At 37.9% G+C, this 20,495-nt stretch overlaps 1 protein-coding gene across 1 annotated transcript in view; it reads right to left on the bottom strand.

Moving 5' to 3' along the window:
- FAT4 (FAT atypical cadherin 4) overlaps nt 1-20,495 on the bottom strand; it is a 149,237-nt gene that overhangs the window by 45,252 nt on the left and 83,490 nt on the right. The window contains exons 4-6 of the mRNA XM_026122491.2: nt 18,300-18,650; nt 12,937-13,859; nt 12,032-12,206 (exon numbers count right to left, since the gene is read on the bottom strand). Of these exons, the coding sequence (XP_025978276.2) occupies nt 12,032-12,206; nt 12,937-13,859; nt 18,300-18,650 (1,449 nt within the window). The remainder of the gene's footprint in view (nt 1-12,031; nt 12,207-12,936; nt 13,860-18,299; nt 18,651-20,495) is intronic.

Raw genomic sequence — 20,495 nt, 5'->3', positions numbered from 1 at the left:
AGGAATGAAACCACCACCAAATGATTAATAACCTAAAAACATAAAATTAACTCAGTTAAATAAAAGGAAAAGGTCAGAGTGACTGTTCAGGGAAGGTCAAATCTTTCAAACTTAAAAGATCACGTTAATAAATTATTTACTATTATTCTGAACTGCTGATATCTGTCTGCTGTGGTCTGTTTTTGTGAACTGAACAGTTTATTTTCTAGGTGACAGCTGTACATATACATTAAGCAGAGCGCCTCACAAATGTCCACACGTCATTGCTGTAATAGAGATTAACCTGGGATAGTGTCAAAATAGTAATGCTGAGTTCAGGAAGAAAATTGCTTCCCACGGATGTGTCTCCAAAAATTTAAGCTTTTTGCTTACATGTGCAAGTAAACATGTGTCTGGGGATGAAGAGAACTAGCAGACCTTCAGGGTCTGCTCTGGAGAACAAGCTGCAAGACAAGGTTACAACGTCCCACGGGGGTTTTGTCCAGCATCGTGCTATGACTGCCCTCTCCGCATGGGAAGTTTGAGGAGCCGTCATGAAGAAACGGCATTAAGGAAGCTGGGCAGGATGTGAAGCCTTTCCTCTCTTACCCCTTCATTTCTGCCTCTCTTGGCAAGGCGCAACTGGCAGAGATCCACAACCTGGTTTTCTGCCCCTTTCACCATTGCTCATTTATGGCTGATTTCCACAAAAACACAATATTGGGAATTTGTCAGCTTAGAAGTCAGAGCCAGTCCTACCAACCTCTTTGTTTTCCCCCTTTCAGCAGGAGGAGGAAGAATAAACGTTGACCGCTTGCACCAATGCGATTAGAAGAAAGGGAACGAAACAGCATCACGGGAAAAATATGATTTCAGCTGACAGAATTTCTACTTCCCAAATCCAGGATAACCTGCAGTCATGTGTTTCTCAGTGACTCATCATAGTTCACTCACTCCTTTAATTTGCACTAACGCTTATGTGCCGTGAAGTCATAGAAAACGGATGCACCTCAAGTCTGCTTCGCTTGCACCTTGGCCTGCTCTTCTCCATGCACGTGCCCTGGAAAGCAGCAAAAGAAGTGACTGCTGTAGGCGCAAGCCCTGACACACCACGATTTTTGGGAAACACTCCCCACTATCAAAAACAGGGTACAGTAAGCTGCCTTGGCTCTCTGTAATCCTCAGATACATGACACTGCCTCCTCTAATGTACGCTCAGCTCTCAATATGTAGCTGTATTTCAGCATAAGTGGTGGAATGATTAAAGTAGTTAGTGAACTGCAGTAGTAAAAGAAACCAGTTGAAGCAAACTCACACAGCAGCTTCAATGCTTCAGGAAAATTCAGGAAAAGAAGATGTTAACGGAAATCATTTCAGCTGTATGGTGCTGTGTGGCTTACAGGAAAGAAAAAGAAATAAGAGCCTGTGTTCAGCATGATATCCACATATTTGAAGTATTAATAGATTCTGGGTCTTGTCTGTGACATACTTAGTAATGCAAATAATGAAACTATTATTCTTTTCAGAAACCAGGAACTCAAAGTTTTTGCAAGCATTAAAATATCAAAATTAAGTGCTAGAAAACTAACAATAAGCTTTTAAATAAAAAATACAGATACTTGTTTCACTAAAATGAAAAAAGGAATAAAATTAAATAAAATGAATCTAAATGACTAATCAAAAGTCATACTGTGGGCAGTTTACCATGTTTTGTGGTAAATTAAACACATCATTATCCTGAAAATTGGAAAGCGATTTAACAGAAATGGAATTTTTGCTTCACTGAAATGTGTTGCTTTGCAACAAAGCGGATTTCATTTCTGCAGTCAAACACTCAGTGAATGAGTCCCAGGGCTAGAAGTAGTATGTGTTATTAGACAGCATTAACTTTTTCGCTGAAGTAAACAAGGCCTTTCTCACAATAAAGCCGCCAATTTCTCTAAATGCATTTAAATGCAGACAGGGTGTGCTGGGCCTCACGCAACTGGTGAGTTTTAAAATAAATACAGAGATTGAGTAAGTTAAAATGGAACTAGCTTGCATTACACATTTGATTTTTACTGCACATGAAGCTAGATTTGAAATACAGAAGGGTTTAAATCAACTTATTTTCCAGGAACGTAAAAGAAAGCACATATGCAAAATGAGAAAAATAAGTAGTTCGCGTTTCAAGATTGCACCACAAGTATTTACCCTGGTTGGATATGTTAAGCGTTTTTTGTTTTGTTTTCCTTTAGCTCAGTTTTTCGCTATGTGCTTTCATATCAAGTCTTAAAAAACTGGTGAACTTAGCATATTTTGAGATAAAAGCTGAAATAAGTAGTTCACAAACAAATGTAATAAAAAGCTCAGAGGCCAGCCCTAATCTCATTCAGTTCAATAGGTGACAGGTGAATACGACCATGCAGAGACCAAAATTTTAGAAATCTCTGAGCAGGTGTCAAATCTGAGTTCTTCCTGTAGCTGGCTAGGTGCAAAGTAGTGGTTGTGACACCTAGGAGTTCCCAAAGATGATTTCACAGAACTTGTATTTCAAAAAACAAGACAATTGCTGAGATAAAACCGCATGTGTGCAAGGATGAACTGATGAGGAAAAAAGATTTAATATTAGAAACCTCAGCATCTCCCCCAGCCTGAAGATGCTGTCAGAAGACAGACTTAACTTTGGGAGGATAGGTGGTCAAATGCAAAACCACTTCATGAAACAGAGTCGAGCCTCGTTCAAGTAACGACATGTCCAGCCGCATGCAGACTTGCTCGTGCACGTGCACAAGCACACGTACTCACACATGTGAAAACATCCTCGGTTTCTCGGCAAAGGAACTCCCTGTCTCAAATACTGATGCAAGATGGGATCTCTTACTTGTTTTTATCCAAATGATTTTTAAAATTTGATTCTTTCCTGCTTGAATGAAAGCGCTCTGTGAATTCACCAAACTTTGCAGTTTCACAACAGTATCAAGATTAAGCTGTTTTATACTTGATATGTTACTGAAAGGGTGAAACCTGCATATGCACAAATAGTTTTAAGTTCTCTGGACTATGCACATGTTCATCTTTCCTTTCTGCTTACATGCTGCTGATCAAAAGAGAAAAAAAGTTACTCCACTATTACTGGACCCATCAGAACACAGACACAGCCTGAGAATAAAATACATACATACATACATACATACATACATAAAGCAGAAGCATGCTATATATTTACCACAATGACTTCATGCTATTCCAAATCTCCTTCTACACACACACACTCTCTCTCATAAACTTACCACTTATTCATCTGAAGAATAGTGGATAGTATAATCTTCCAGTTTAGCATTTTTTCCCATTAAAATTTGCTAGAGGAAAATAGCAAAGCTCCTGAAGGTAAGTGCTGGCACACTGCGTACAGCATAAGCTGAATCCTGGGTTTCTGCCATAAGCAGATGTGATTTAGCAACCTGTGGCTGTCAACTTCTGTTCCCCTCCAATGAACAGCACAAGCATTAATCTCGTGTGCCATATAACCCTTGACACACACATATAATCCAATAACGCCTAAGGTAGAGGTCATTAGGGATGGTGCTCAGAAAGGACACAGGCAGGTATCACGCAGACACAACTTTCTTAGCCAGAACTGCATTTAGTTCCAGAGCAAGATGTTGCCTTTTTCTGCATATGTTTCAAAAAAGAATCCTTAAAGCCAGCTTTTCACATGTGAATATAATGCCCATACAAACACTGGCAAATGCCTGGACATAAGCGTGCTTCTACACATGTCCATCTTGTGTGCAGTTTTCAGAGGGTGCAATGGATAAGCGCGTTTGTAGGCATGATGGTAGATACTGCAAAAGCCTCCCAAGACTGTAGTAAGATTTAAAGAAAACAGAACTGCAACTTAAAAGAAAGGCGTAGACATTAAAAAAATATTTTCTTAAAACCACAGATTACTGATCCTTGTTATAAGTTATTGCTGTAAACACAAAAAATAGTGAAGCCGGCTCCTGCAGGGTCTGCTGACTGAGTCAATTTTTGACTGCTTATGACTCCTGAATATCCCACAGCAAAACTCCTGCAATGTATGATTTTGAATTATACTTTAAAAACACCATCTACAAATAGTGAAGATTAACCATTGGGATGAGTGTTCAGACCATGTGGGCATGTTTACCGGTTTTATCCTTGTAATTAAGGCTCCCTGAAATTGTAGCTTTGTTGTTGAAGAATGAGCAAACAGACCTCCAATTTATTAGGTGTAACATCCTATTTAAACAACAGTTTAAGATCACCATCACTGGAAAATTTTAGTTTTTCTCACAGGCTGAGAAATTTTCCTTGCACGGCATAACGACTATTCTTATTCTTTCTCGAAAACAAACTACCTGCAGGCAGCAAGCTCACCAACACATTTGCGGTACAATTCCATATAAAAGTGACATAAGCAGGAGGACAGTAATGCTAAATTAATTTTCATATAAGACTTCCAAACTAAGCATAGCTAGATGGCTGATCAAATAGAGGAGGATTGTAATAGCCTGAAAATTTAGAGCAGTTCTTTCTTCCTTGAATTTTTGTTAATCGACTGAATCCTACATATTAAGCATTATATTCTGGCCTGTTTTCTGGTTTCCAGAAGTTTATGAGAAAAAATTTTCAAAGAAATATAACTGCTTTATTTTTCTCAAACTGGCAACACCATGTTAAGAAATAATAATAGCAAAGCAAATAAAAGCTAGGACAATACTGAAGACAGCTTATGATTAAAGATCTGACAGTCAGGCCTTCATTCTTTTGGATCAATGCTGTACAGCGTTTTGCCCGACCATGGCCAAACTCAATGAAAATTGAAGTGTCCTAGAATATTTTGTAAGTTCACTTTTTAAATTTTTAAATCTTTAAGCAGATAAATTTGTAATCCAACATTAAAAACATGCACATTGCTCTACTAAAGTAACCCTTTGAAGCTGAACAGAAACCAGCTTTTGTCACTTCAGGGCACACACAGGAGTGCCAGGCAAAGCTGGCATTCGATAGCCATTTATTTCTAATTTCTGTTTTTCCTCATTTGTCATTTTTACATGGTTCTTGTAAGAAACTGTGCATGATGAGAAATAACACTGAATCACTGAATATTCCTGCTTAGTTCATTAGTAATGTGACAACTCCCACTTGACAGAGTAATAAAGAACACCATCCATGCTTATTATTCAGTCTTTTTTGGTTGTAAAAAAATGTTCTTTGAAACAGACAACAACAATTCTCACCAGTATTTGAATAACACTACCAAAATATTCTAAATAAGTAACGCATGCTTCAAATAACAGCCTGGATGAGTTTTATTGATGAAGGATGTAAAACTTGATATTTTTGATTTATTATTTCAAGAGTGTCTGTATAATAATTAAAACTTTTGGCTATGTTATTAGACCCATTGTTATGCTTTCCTAGACCATAAATGGGAAGTATGTTAACCTCATTAGGATTCTGCTTGTCCTCTGTAAAAAAAACAATTATGGGATTCGAATCCATGCCAAATGTAAAAATCAATGGAGTTCTCCTTCACACCATTTGGACCTGAAAAATATTACTCTATTTTCATGTGGATATTCTTCAGGTTTTTATATTGCAAAACAAACACAGATACACTGTGCTTGATATCCTCCTCTCCCACCTCAGTTCTGCTGTATCTGGCTGCTACTTCCAAAAGGTACAAATAAGCGATTAGTGGATTATGTATACTAATAACAGTAAATCAGAAGATCTTAAATTATTTAAAATAATTTCTCTTCTTTTTCTCTTGTTGAATGCATTGAAATGGAGAACAGTTCACTCAACAAGCCTCAGGCAGAAGCAGTTTATTCCATCTGAAATAAGACTGTCAAATACCTGCTGGAGTCTCCACAATCACAGTAGAGAAGAGAAAGGGAATTTCACCAGGAGAAATGTTTGAATGGAAAGATGCACACTTAAATTGAGCCCTTTTCTAGAAGTAGGAAAAGTATACCTAAACTAAAGAGAATAAATACTTTAATAGGTATTTCTAACTTTGACAGCCTTGTCCAAATAAAATCCACAATGCATCTAAGTTTGTCTCAAAGCTCAAGTTCTGTCCCTGATTTTAACATGAGCAAAAAACCCCCTAACTTTCATTGTTTTTACAGATATTTCAACTTGTGGTGGCCAGCCTGAGCCCTTTGCCAATCTGAATATACATCTCTCCTGCCCCTCACCCCCGAGAACACATACGCTTGGATTTAGACCAGAGGCTATCACTGAACTATTTTGAAAACAGTGACCTAATAATGAAGGTTTAACTCCAAATAGAGGACTAAATCCCTCAAATGTTACTGTGGGGCTGGATTATGCATCTCGCAGGGCAGTCCTCTGAAGGGATGGGGTAAAGCCTCATCTCCTTTGGGGGGGGAAATGTGTCACATCGGATAGACATGGATATGCTCTCTTCCTTGACAATTACTCTCTAGGGGACATCAGACTGACTTTGCGGTAATCCCACTTCCTAAATGTCTTTCTGAGCTGTTCTACAGCAAAATTAAAAACTGCAAACAGTTTCTAGGCTCTGCAAAGGGGTAAGATCCTCCTGTTAGCCTCCTACAGCTACCTAAAGCCACTCTCAATTCTCTTCTCTCCTGATTTCAGATGGTGGTAAGGCAAAATAAACCCTGTGAGCTCACTGTTCACTCTGTCACCATTTCATTTGTCCCATTGTATGATTTAGAAATAGAAAAATAACACAAGACTACTAAAACAGTTGTTTTGGTACCAGTGAAACAGTTAAAAAAAACTACTAAAATAGTAAAACTAAACATTAGCAGATAGTATTGAGGAAGAGCTTCCATAATGGTGTGGAAATAACCCGGCCTGGGACTGAAACCCACATTCATTTTGAAATAGCTGTGGCATAAAACAGAACATAGAAGAGGACAATTACTGTGCCAGTCAATAAGCGTCTGAGGTAAGTATATGTCAGCCTCATTCACTGTATAAGTGATATGTATATTTAGATATGATACAGCAAGTATGGAAAACAGGACATTTCTAACTGCAATTTGTGAGTTGTTTGTTTGTTTTGATGCCACCAAGGTTTAAAAATAGCTGAATTTATTTTGAAAATAGCTGAATTGGTTTTAAGACAACACCTTTTCGCACGGCAGACTGCATGTTAAGTACAAGTACAGTGCATGCTAAGAAAACAGGATGAGGTTAAATGTCTTTAAGCCCAGTCACATAAATCTCACATAATGTTAACCCTTGGGATTCTTTCCTACTGTTACCAGAAAATAAAGAAGCTGCAGTTTTTCCAGTATGAAAATATAGCTGTCCTTTACTTGTGACCCTAAACCTGAAAATATCTTAAAATGTGTTAACAATGAGAAAAACAATAAAACTAAGTTGTCAGATTTCATTTGATTTTTAGACTGAAGCAGACCAAAAGCATATCTCAAAAGAGAATTCCTGTGAAGGATATAACCTCCGGTGTTTGGTTGCCCTCCTGCATTCTTGAAGGGAAGAATGCATATGCTGATGGCCAACATTTTCTAAAGAAAAAACATATGGTTGTTTTTCCTACAGGCCAAAAAGGTATATGAAGAACAGCTAACTAACTGTAATAATCAATCTACATTTTTCAGAACTATTCTTCTAAATTGGTTAATAGATAATTTTTAAATGAAATAAAATTAAGACACCCACAGGAACACAGCTTTCTGATTAGAAATGTCATATTTTGATTTTGGCTGTATTGTGGCAACATGCCTTTCTGACCCACCAATGCATGATATGGTGGTTGCAGTCCATTTAAACAGTAGTCCTGGGCAGCTAGCAGGTTTCCAGATGTGCTACTCTATACCCCTGCAACCAATAAATATGAGGAGGAGGACTGCTGGAATGCTAACATTTTCTCCAGAAAACTGCTCAAAGAGTTAAAGACATGTACGATAAAAGCAGCCACACCAGCTCTTGTCTTGCTGCCAGAACTGAATGTTTACCCATCTCTGAGTCCCCAGCAGATGGGGTGAAAAAAGTAATTTAGAAAGTCTCTTTTCCCAAGAGTTTTGCCATAAAGAAGGGTATAGCTAAGCAAAACAAATGATTTATGTGGTAGAAACAGACCCATAAAGACACATTCTAATAGTTGCACATAGGTTTCTTGGCATTTATGTTAGCAGATATTTTGGGGGAGCATCTGCAATCTAAACACTATCATGTTATTCCACACTCCATCATTTTGCCTGTCATTATATTTATAATGCACACATCTTGGTCTACAGTATGTGCTGCAAGAGGGGCTCTAAATTGGAATGGGTGAATTTTGGGGGTTGAAATATATTTCATTTCATGACCAAAGCCACAGGTGTACAGTTCTGGAAGATGCTGAATGTCCCTAGTGAGGGACACTTGGGTATCCGCAGTAAATCCCTGCTGCTTAGAGATGCAACTAAACTAAGACCATAAACCACGCAGTAGTTGGAGAAGGCCAGAATTGCAAAAGCAAACGAAGAACAATGACAAAACAGGGCTGAAAATGGAGATCCCATCTCACTGAAATGGGGCATGAAAAAGCCTCTGTGGCCACAAATCACTATGCCAAGTGCCACCCTGATTGAAGCACCAGAAGATGCTTTATCAGCCTCTTCCCTCCTCCAGACCAGATGGGAAACTCTCTGAGATCCCAGATCAAAGCACCTTCTGGGACACGGACTATACACTGGACTGACAATGGCCAGATAAAAATGAATGAAAATAATGAATAATGAAATAATAATGAAAAATACATCTTTTTCCATCAATTTCCTCATAAACAAGGTAGGAGAACACTATAAGAAGCGCAGTAGCAAATTGATGAGGTGATAATAAACACGAGAAAAGTAAGACATCCTTGATTATATATAGGGAGATCAGGAAGGCAGCAGAAAACTAGTTGAGAACCCATCAGTTCCTTAGGCCTTAAGGTTTGTATTGTGCCTGCTTCCTTGAAACAAAGGAAAGACTTGGCATAACTTCTTTAGGGGCAGGATATTATCCTTTAATGTTTTAAATTAGTCAGTGTGTGGCATATAAAAATTGAGATGCAGAGATTCTGAGGAAAACTGGAAAAGGGCCGGACGGCCAGAATTTTGCCCTCAATGTGCTACCCGGACATTTCCAGAGTTAACTGCATCTGGACGTCTACTGTGATTTTTGTCAGCAACAAAACTAAACAAGGTGCACCATATATGGCAAGACTGTTGCTTGGGCTGCTAAAGGCAATCTGAAAGACTTTTTTACAGCTAATAAAAGCCAAAAAAGTGCAAAGGATAATACCTTTCCCTTGATTCATTTTCAGAGATAATAAGGATGAGAATGATTTCAGAAAGTCTGCTTTCTTCAACATTTTGGCAGGCACTGCTTTCCAACAGAGAAGCGTTATCAGGCATGTGTGTGTGGGTGCGTGCGCACATGTGTGTGTGCACGCGTGTGGCTGAATTGCCCCTCTGCAAAATCCTTCTTTCTGGAGACATGCTAATATCAAAAGAAACAGCTACAGCATGCAAAGAACTGGATATACCTGTAAGGATTGTTTTTGTAAATGTTTATCAGCTGCTCAAAAACCTAACATTCAAAACACTCTTTTTACTTACTTCAACATAGCGTCACGACCATACTGGTGGTATAGCCAGACATTCCTTGTTTCATGAAGCAAATGCCCGACTAGCAAAGGTCAGTATGTTATCACCTGGGTATGTGCCCCACACCTGCACTGGCAGCTTTTGTTAGGATTTTGACTTTTCTAAAGAAAGTAATATACTCTTTTGATAACCTATGACTCTTTTAGAACGGCCTCTTTCCCCATAATATTTTTCTATTTCTGTTGCCTAATGTCTACAGTAGTAAATGTGCATTCCACATATGTTAAAGTAATATACAGTAATAAAAAATTTGACAGACATCCCAGAGTGCATAACTTGGTCCACATGATTGTGACAAACAACTTTCTTTAACAGGTCTCAGAACAAATGATATGCCTGAGTCTTCTTTACTACCTAGACTGCTTGCACTCAGTATGACTAATTCAAACATAACAAGGATCCCCTAGAATTTCTTAAGTATGTAATATATTTCAAGTACTTAAAGGATAGTAAAGGATTTATTATGACTATGGTCCATATCCTGCCTCCACAAAACCAAGAGAAGTTTTGAAATTGCCTTCTACAGGAGCAGGACATTTTCCTATGATGTTTTAATTTAGATAAATCATGAATATGCTTCAGCATGGTTTTCAATGTTTCCTTTGATGGTATGAATTTAGAATAAGTCTCCAGTCTAATCAAAAGATATTATCTAACATTAATCATACGGCTGGTTAAAAACTATACCAAATCACTGTAAATTAGTCAGATTACAAATTTAAACACTGTACAACAGTTAAATTTAACTTAAAGCTACTATTAACATCTGTTTCTGAACACTTTTGCAAGTTTCCTTTGTCACTGATAAGAGGGAATAACAACTTGTGAATTAGCTTTATGAGAACACAGCAAATTCAAAACAACAGCTTCAAATAATGTTTAATCAGCATAATATTTACATGTTTAAACATAGGAACTAATGAAATGTGCTGCCATTCTTGTCAGCTGCTTAAGGCAAAGGCCCCACGCACACTTCATGTATTAAAGCCTCCCATGGACTATTTGAAACTCAGAAGTCTCCCAACACAAATAAATATTTTTACTTGCTATGGCTGGGTAAACCTTCTCCTGGATTTCACATTTCTTAGGAAGCTGAGTTTAGGAAAAGACTGTGCTATTGTCAAACTTTTGGCTTACATATAATGCTAGGCGAGGAGTAAAACTGACTTCTTGCTCCCCTCCTTTTTCTGGGAAAGACAGTAATTGCTTGCTGCATGACACATCTCTTATCAGTTCAGACTTAGTGTAATTTGTATGTAAGGCTAAGTTCTGTATATTGGCCTAATTGATTCCTGCCAACATGGATTGGGAGATTAAACAGACATCCAGCGTCTGCTTCCTCTTATGTATCCAGCCTAAGCTTCTGCAGGAATGTAAAGACGTCTGAGTCCAAGCGAGCCCGAGTCACAAGTGAGCCCTTCGTAGTCACACAGTAACGGAAAGCCAGCGTAAGAAATACAATGCGACATAGTATCTCTGGCCAAAATGCAAGACAAATGATATGTCAAGTCCTAAAACTGCATTCTGCAGCTTCAGCTGTGCTCAGACTGTGAAATACCCGAGCTACAATAGGCAAATATAAGCCAATACTGGCAATGTATTGTCACTGACATAAGATACTGCACACAATATGGCAGAAATCAAAACTGTATCAACTTGTCAACAAGCTGGGTTTGCTTCTATTTTTATTATTAGAAAGTAAGACCAAGTTCTGCAGTAACATCCCATCGGACTCTGGGAGATTGAAGATCTGTCTGGAATACGACCCAGCTTGTCTTTTACTAAAATTTATACCAAAATCTGCAACAGAAATTTCATGCTTGGGCACCTACAGTGAAAGTCTTCCTAACAAGAAGTCATGTCTGTGTCTTATACTTACAGAACCTGGAAAACACTTGGGATTCTAGAGCAAACATATACAACTGGATGTTAAGCAAATGTGAAAACTAAAATGTTGCTATTTTAATTGTGATCACATTTCAGAGGTAACATTTCAATGAGATTAACTGAGCAGCCCTCAGCTGTTTTCCAGCCACTGCTTTGACATGTCTGCACATTACATTAGTTTCGTATTGCCGTTCATAAGGCTCTCATGACCCAGCTAGGACCACTTTTTATTACTAGGAAAAAAACCCTAAATTTGTAGTGAATCTTACTAAAATCAGGCACCTATATCTAAGGATAAAACCCTGAATTCATGAAACTGAAGCTCCTTTTGACTTCAGGCAAGTCTAGCCTTTACCACTGAGCTCCAGATTAGAACTTGGGTACCAAGCTCTAAGCACTTAATTGAGAAGATCTAAAAATATTTCTTTTATATTCATAATGCCATATTTTCAAGTAAAAACAAAATGTATCTAGAAGGGACAGCACATTTGCTTTACCTGAATCAGCAGCTGTGATCAGTAAAACATACTGCTCCTTTGTCTCTCGGTCCAGGCTCTGCACCAAGCGGAGCTCTCCACTGGCCGAGAGAATAAAAGCTCCTTCTTCATTTCCACTCATGAGAACATAAGTAAGCTTGCTATTCAGGCCTTGATCATCGTCCCTTGCTACAACCTACAAAAGCAATGCAAACACATGGGAAGAAATATCAATAACTGATGCGTGCAGGGTCTTCATAATTTTACTAGGATAGAGAAAATCCATGACGCTTATCCAAATTAATGGATTGAATTAACCCAAATGCCTTAAAACCCCTTATAAATTACCTGTAATTGTAAAACAACTTAACGGGATGATGATGAACTTAAAAGTGTTGCTTGAAAATACTGAATAGTTGATTACTTCTTTTTCTTAGGCATGCATACAGTAAAGACTATGTTGGGGCTCAGTGAAAACCACAGATGACTTAGTATAGGCTCAGCTCCACATCTAAGTAAGTACTGTATCTCCTGCTTTCTGAATCCATGTAATGATCTTTCGTTATTTGTAACAGAGCCTCACATTTTCTAGGTAACGATTACAGACTGAGGAATTTGTTGCACGATAGTGAAGACCAATCTGAGATAATACAGCAAACTCTTAAAATCCCAGTGCATGCATAAAATGGGAAGGCAAACACCAAAGCCTAATGTAAATTTCTATAAAAAAAATCAAAAACCAAAACAAACAAAAAAGGAAAAGAAATCAAGAAGTACTGTGTATGAGATTACAGCCCCCAAAACAACTTTTAAATTGTGTCTTAGACTTTTTTAATTTTGGAGGAAAAATACCATATATTAATAACATATACTAAGGTATACTGATAACTGTAGCAAATACATATTTATTTTCTGAATGTACTGACCTGAAGAATAATTTTGGGAAGTATCTGTAAGTTCTCAGGGACATTCACAGAGTAGGGAGAAAGTTCAAACGTGGGGATATAATCATTAACATCCTTCAGAATAATATTGACTGTAGTGGTATCAGTCCTTGGGCTGCTTCCACGATCAGATGACTGAACAGTCAGTGTATAGGAGGGCTTCTTCTCTCTGTCCAAAGGCTTAGCAACCGTTATCACCCCCGTAACAGAATCAATCCGAAACTCATTATTGGTATCTCCACTGATGATGGCATAGCGGACCTGCCCATTTGTACCCTCATCTCCATCTGCAGCAAACACCTGGATTAAATCCGTTCCTGTCAAAGTATTTTCCCCAACTTCTACTTTATAAAGCTTTTGTGCAAAAAGTGGGTTATTATCATTAATGTCAAGGACTATAACGACTACATCTGTAGATGAAGAAAGGGATGGCTGGCCCTTGTCCGTAGCTACCACAGTCAACGTATAGTTAGACACTGCTTCTCTGTCAAGCTCCCCAATAAGCCTTACTTCACCATCAATAGTGCCAATGCTGAATTTGTTTCCCAAAGGCCTAAGCAGACTGTATTCAACATAGCTGTTTGGACCACTGTCTGGATCAGTTGCCTGGGCTTTGAATACAATCGTATCTATTGGCGTGTTTTCTGGAATGTAGGTCAGCTTTGGAGAGATGAAGCTAGGAGGGCTGTCGTTCACATCCAGCAGAATAATTGAAACTTGAGCCGTGCTCGTGAATCGGGATGCTGGGGGAGCAGCCATGTCATGCACTTGAACGACAAGGCTATAGAAAGATTGACTTTCCCGATCCAAAGGCTGTTTGATGCTCAGGACTCCGTTCTTGTCAATACTGAACTGTCCCAAGCTGTCCCCGGAGGCGATGCTGAAGGACAGCTGTGAGTTGGAGCCTGGAGGAGGGGGAGAAAAAAGGTAGAGACTGTAGATTACACGATCATGCTGCCTGTTCAGCCTCCTCCTCCTAATTTTTGAATCTATTAGCTAATATCAGCCAGGTTTCATAGTTGAATAAAAATCTTTGAAATAATTATATTCTGACAAGAGTAGAAGAGAAAGAGAGCAAAAGAGAGTGAAAAAAGCAAGGAAAAAGTGAGTGAGAAAGAAAAAGCAAGAAAGAAAGTGAAAAAAGAAGGAGAGAGAGAGAAAAAAAGAAAAAGAGAGAAAGCGAGATTAATTAGAGCAGCCACAGACGGAAAGGAGCTCAAGTCCATATTTTGTTCAGCAGGAGCGACTCGTTGGGCGCAGGGTAGTTTTTCCTGTAGACAATGGTTAGGGACAAAGGATACAGATCCTTCAAAAACCAACTCTCAGTAGTTCTGCTGCTTATGGAACAGATTTTTTACTTCTTTCCCCCCATTTCTGGTAAGAAACAGTATTGATGTCATGATTTCAAGAATTTTTCCACCCAATTACAAAAACCCCAAACCAGAACCTCCCAAGCCCAGACTGAGCAGGCCAAGAGTGAACGCTGCGCAGAGGTATGATTACCATATATGGAAGAGTGTTCAAAAATCTCCGATGAACAGCCTTCATCTCGCGATCGAAACATAACTAGCAATTATGGTCGAGTAAAAGATTTATCTTTCTGGTAAGGGAAGTGAATTCTGAATCCTGAGAAGGCTATGGAACGACCGTAAATATGCCCTATAGCAAACAAATATATGTTGATACTTTAATTCCAGAACTAGTTCTAAACACCTAATTGAAATGTATTTTCTCTCTTATATATATACTTCCCTTACTTGCATTTTAAATAATGTTGAAATTTTTGTTTTTTTCATGTTGGGTCATAAAGACTGTGATTTAGGATAAATGGATTAACAGACTGTTCTCTACTGCTTTACCCCTTAAACTCACTTTTTTCATGCAAAGTAAACCAAGTTGTCTGCTTAAGTAGCTAATTACTTTGTTTTGCATTTTCCCAGTTTTACTTATAAGCTCCCTCTTTTCCCTCTGACTGAATTGCTTTGATAATAAAATTAGTTCTGCATTCGATTTATTAATCATTACTATTCATTATGCTCAGACTCAGAAACTAGTTCTGCTTGCCTTTCTCCCTCTGGCCACTCTAATTGGCACACTTTCCTCTCTCTTCTCTTGTAGGAATTTAATTATAAAGTAAATAGAATCAAACATGAAAGACAAAATAGTTTAATGCAATTAAAGATATTAATATATTTATATGCTATACATTAGTTTTTCTACATTACTTTGATCAAGTGAAATACTTTAAGTGTAATGTTATTCTATTTTTGTTCAGTTGTATTTTAAAATGATTAATTATACAGATGGAAGTCTTCTGATTTCAGTGAAATACATTTTGCAATTAAAGATTTTGCTGTTTGACTTTGGAAATGAGGAGGAATTAGATTTTACAGAAGAAAATTATTTTATTACATTCAAATACTCTTTTGTCCCCATTGTTTTCTGTGGTGTACTTTGCTATTTGTTTTCTCTGCAACCTGTTACTTGTCCTTCTTTGACAAAGGTAGATGGAGGCAAACAACTTCCATGGACCTTTTCATTCCTTGTCCTGTATTCTCTTAGGTCTTGATGCTGCTAACACTTATATAAATTAAATTGTGGCTGGACTTAAATGGAGCTGGGACTGCCACTTAAATGAAGACAAGGAATGAATGATAGTTTTTTAAACACAGTATGCCAAGCTGGAGTCGTGCACCTCAGGCATCCCCTCTCCAGACTGGGAGCTGGATTTTTCTTACTGAGAACGGAGGGGCTCCTTCTCTTGGCTAAGCTTTGGATCTATTTAATCTTAGGGGTTAACCTGGTAAAACTGAGTGAGAGCTCAGAGATGGAGCCACCAATTTTCATGGGGCTCTTTCAAGGGTTTTGTTTCTGTTTTCATTTATTTAATAATGAGTCAAAAAAAAAAGAAAATACCACATTTTTTCCATTCTGTAAATACCTATAGAATCCAACTGGGAAATCCCCCCATTTTTTGCCTGGAGAAATATTTTGCTATGCTTATTAACGGACAGACAAGAGCTTGCTTTGCCCTGAGAAGGAAAACAGATTTTTCTGTTAATTCTATGTGGAAAAAATTAAAATCTGAACCTTGAAATGAATGTACAAGTGTTCAAGAAAACTGAATTCTTTATTCTTCTGTAAATAATCGAGAGCTGTAGCTGATATTTACTATTCGTCTGCACATAACACTATTAAGGTTGACATAAACAGCTATTATTTCCCTCGGGGCATCTCAAACAGAAAAATGACAATGTGACTTGTTTTGCTATCGCAGTGCTTTTTGCTCTTTATTGGTGCTTATCCTAAAACAACAGGTATATCTTATTGTAAAACTATGCCATTTCAGAGCTCTTGCAAGCTATCGGATCATTTAACATAAATCATCAATGACGTTATATTCTTGTGTATTGAGTATATTATCTATGAGCCACACACAGAGGACTATGTTACAAGTTATTTCTGTGCTCTAGAGAAATATAAGAAAACACATGGATAACGAGTTTTGGGCTTGAAAGAGCACACACATATATCGTAACATTTACTGAAGTCACAGTCTTACTGGGGAACTCAATCTGGCATGTTCTTGGAATAAAGTTTCTGCTCTATGAATTTTAAATCTAGCCTGCTAGAAGTGTATGCCAGAAAACAAAAAAGGCAAGATATCTGACTTTCCAATGCATTGCACCTTGAATATTCATTCACTTTCTTCATAATTGAGTGTAGGATGAATGTAAAGTGATCTGTCAATGCTAAGAAATAGTTCAGGTCCATCATACACAGACGGAAAGTAATGTATGAAGCACAAGAAAAAAGGAAAATAGACCCATAACAGTTAAGTGAAATCACCTTGAGGACATTTGAAATCAAGCATTATATTCCTAACATCTCAAAACCTTTTTTTGTTGTTGTTGTTAGGGTTTGGGGGTCTTTTCATTCTTTATTTTGTTCACACTGTATATCATGACAAAATTAAGAATATTTGGATAGGAAAAGGAGAGAGGAGAGAGGATATAATTAGATACAAACCCATTTATCTACTAGTCTGTAGGAACAATCATGGATACGCAAAATCCAAGCACAGCTTCCTTCTCCCATTTATAACAGGTTTATATAACATAAAAGCTTTTGACACAAGTGGTGAAAGAGAGATCCATGCAGGAATAGCCAATACCACTAAGTTATAATTGCTAACTTGTTGGCTTATCTCATGGAGTTTCTTTGCTCTCACTTTCTCAGTTTGACCTCAGAACTAGCTGCATAATTTCTATCCATCAGCACTGGAGTGTTCCCACAAAAAAATTTTGAGTTTGGACAATTCAGCCTTTCCTGAGGAAAAAACATTTTACTAAACAATCTTGATCAGCTCACTTGTTTTGTGTGCATAACCTGGGATTCTTCAAACCACGTAGGTGCTTTGCACTTAAAGCACATACTTTAGGTTAAGAAATTTCTAAGGGCTTTGCTGAGCCAACATCAATCACATCGAGAGGAGGCAAAATTGCTTAACATGTCACAAAAATATCCTTCACCTATAAAGTCAGTATGTGTTTTATGAATTATTTTGTATTAAGTCACCTTGACTAATGTCTGTGGACATCTAAGAAAATGCAGTACTGTTCAGAATGATTTTTTAAATGTATTTTATGGCCATGTTCTATAATTATTCTTTTTTTGGACATAAACTATATGGCAAACTACTTAAGCTATAAAGGTTGTATCTTTTATGCTCCAACACATTAACACCTCCTAAATACTATAAATAATCTGAAGATAAAAGCTTATTTTACAGAGAAATTTTCCCATGATCTATTTTGATCAATTTTTTAACCTCCACTATCAATATCCTGTAGATCACAATTCTCTTCATGATGCAGTTCAAAGTTATAGAACATTTAAGGAGATGTGCTGTGATTAATGCAGATAAAGTCTCTTATTTATATTTAAAATATACACTTTAAGAAAAAAGAAATACAAAAGAATACTTAGGTCTAATTTAAATGTGCAACATGAACACATCTCAAGAATTGTCTCTTGGTGCTTAACTGTTGTAATATGCTCTAGGTATAGTATTGCTTTGCAGCTCATTTCCACAACAGCAATATCAAAGAAACACTACTTTATTGTATTTTTAATTTATGACAAATAAAAATATGGAAGAAACCCACCTTCTTAGACCTAATGGGAAATACGAAGTAAATAGCCCCTGTCTACAGAGTGGCTAAAACGAATGACGGTATCCTAAGGACATCCCTAATTTGCCCTGTATATTAGGTCTTCTAATGTGTTACTAATGAGAAGTATTTATTTATCATTAAAAATTTAGAATATGAGGAAGCACATACCATCATCCGCATCAGTAACGCTGAAGTTGAGAATAGCAGATCCTGGAGCTAGGTTCTCCATCAAAGACGTGCTGTATGAGGTCATGCTGAATACTGGCACATTATCATTTATGTCTAATATATTGAAGTACACTCTGATGGTAGTGAATTGTCCTCCTCCATCTTCTGCACGGACAGTTAGTATGTAATACTGTTGTACTTCGTAGTCCAACACGCGAGTCAGGTTGAAGACTCCAGTAACCGGGTTTAGGAAGAACATACCATCTTCATCATCTTCACTGACAGTGTATGTGATTTCTCCATTTATACCAGAGTCGTCATCAGTAGCTAATATGGCTGCCACTAACGAACCTACACAGGGAAATAGCAAAATAAGCCATCCACAAAAGGCATAACATTGACAAGCTTAGAGAGAACTCATAACCAGGCGTTCCTGCAGAACAAAAGGCAGCCTCCCGTAAAAACTCAAGCCTCAGCATTGTATGCCTAACTACTTTAATTGCACCAGGAAGTTCAGGGATTTTCACTTCATCTGAACAAGGTATCCTTCTCCTGTCTTAATTTGATAATGTGAAAGCTTTTTTTTCAAAACTGACAGGAACAGTATTCAGTATGTTGCTTATTTTAAAGGACTATTAAAAATAGGAACTGGACAGCTATATTTATCTTCAAATGTTAAGATGTCAAGATCAGATATAAACTGGGGCAAAAATACCCTCTTTCCTACTACTAATTTTCTTTCTACCGCTCAAAGGACCCTTCTTCTCCCCAAGACAAATACAAGTTCTTAAACCTTCAATATATTCCTTTTTAAATGCATACTTTGAAACATCAGTGCATACTAAGTATCCCAGCTCCACTTTTAAAAAACTGCCTTAGCACAGAAACTGCAGTCACAAAACAAAACAAAACAACAAGAAAGAAACCTTACAGGCATCCATTCTTCAATGTTTTCTGAAATTCAGCTCTCTGTGAACTTGTGCCATTACTTTAATTCTGCATAGCTGCATTCGCATGACTGACCTATCTTAATAAAGTTTGGAAATGAGCTGTCAGTTTTTAGTTTTTGAACACTAATTATAATTAAGATCAAATTGTTTCCAAGAAAGAAAGTAATTTAATTTCTTTTTCATGAAACCAGATAAATTATATGTGTTCCAGCACAATTAATTATTTTTGAGCAATGTGACAATAGAAACTACTTATCATCAGAATGAAAATTAGTGCCACAACTTTTTAAATTAAGCTGAATATTCTGGTATCTTTTACACACGCTCGATAACCTTATGTTTTAGTATTGCTGATTGCATGTTAATTTCCTAAAAGGGCTCTCCTGAAGCTGGATCAGATTATCAACTCTGCAGAGAGTTTGAAGCGAAGAGGAGGCAGTGTTGCAGACCTTTATGCCGAGCTCAGGGTAAGGGAAAGGCAGCAAAGAGTTTCTCTGAGGCCCCAGAAAGGTACAATCGCAGTCACAGCTGCTCTACTGCAAGGAGAACGGGGAAACTCTTTATCTGGGATAGAAAACAGACTCCCAAAGGGAAAACCTCGTGCTGCTTCCCCTCCTGAGGAGCCTGCCAGCTGCTCTGGGACTGCTGGAAAACGGGATGGGAAAAGCTGCCTCACTTCAAGTAGAGAATTAGCCTCTCTCTTCCCTCTGCATCCATCACCGCCGAGACAGGGATAAGGCGCAAATCTATGGCCTATGCGGCCCAGGACAAACTGACCTTGATTTGGGTCTAAACCCAGAGTTCCCAAACGTTTGAGTGCACCATTTGAAAAATTAATTTGCAATCTTACATTTATAAGTGATTAAAGAGAGGAGCCTCACCCCAGCAGGGAGGGACTCACACTCACCAGTTATAGAGTTAATCCTGCTACAACTGCCAGAGCCTCTGGACGCTGATGGACAAGGGAGGAGAGTGTAGCTAGGGATCAGTAACAAAAATACCAAACTGTCCCTTGCTACACAGACATCTCGGTGGCTTCCAGATCAAATTCCTGAACCACAGCAGATAGCAATATAATATTTTAATGCAAAACTTCATTGTCTCTGTCTCTGCAGCTAGGGTGGGACGGGCAGCAGAAGGTGGAGGCATGGGGGCACTTTGGCTCTCCCGAGCTCGGTCCCCCCATGCTTATCAGTCAATGCTCTAATAAAAGCTTGAAAGCTATTACCATGCCATTTAGACCTCT

Source organism: Dromaius novaehollandiae, chromosome 4, assembly GCF_036370855.1.
Source record: "Dromaius novaehollandiae isolate bDroNov1 chromosome 4, bDroNov1.hap1, whole genome shotgun sequence".
Taxonomy (NCBI): Eukaryota; Metazoa; Chordata; class Aves; order Casuariiformes; family Dromaiidae; genus Dromaius; species Dromaius novaehollandiae.
The sequence above is the reverse complement of the archived record's forward strand: the minus strand, read 5'-3'. Positions and strand labels throughout refer to the sequence as shown.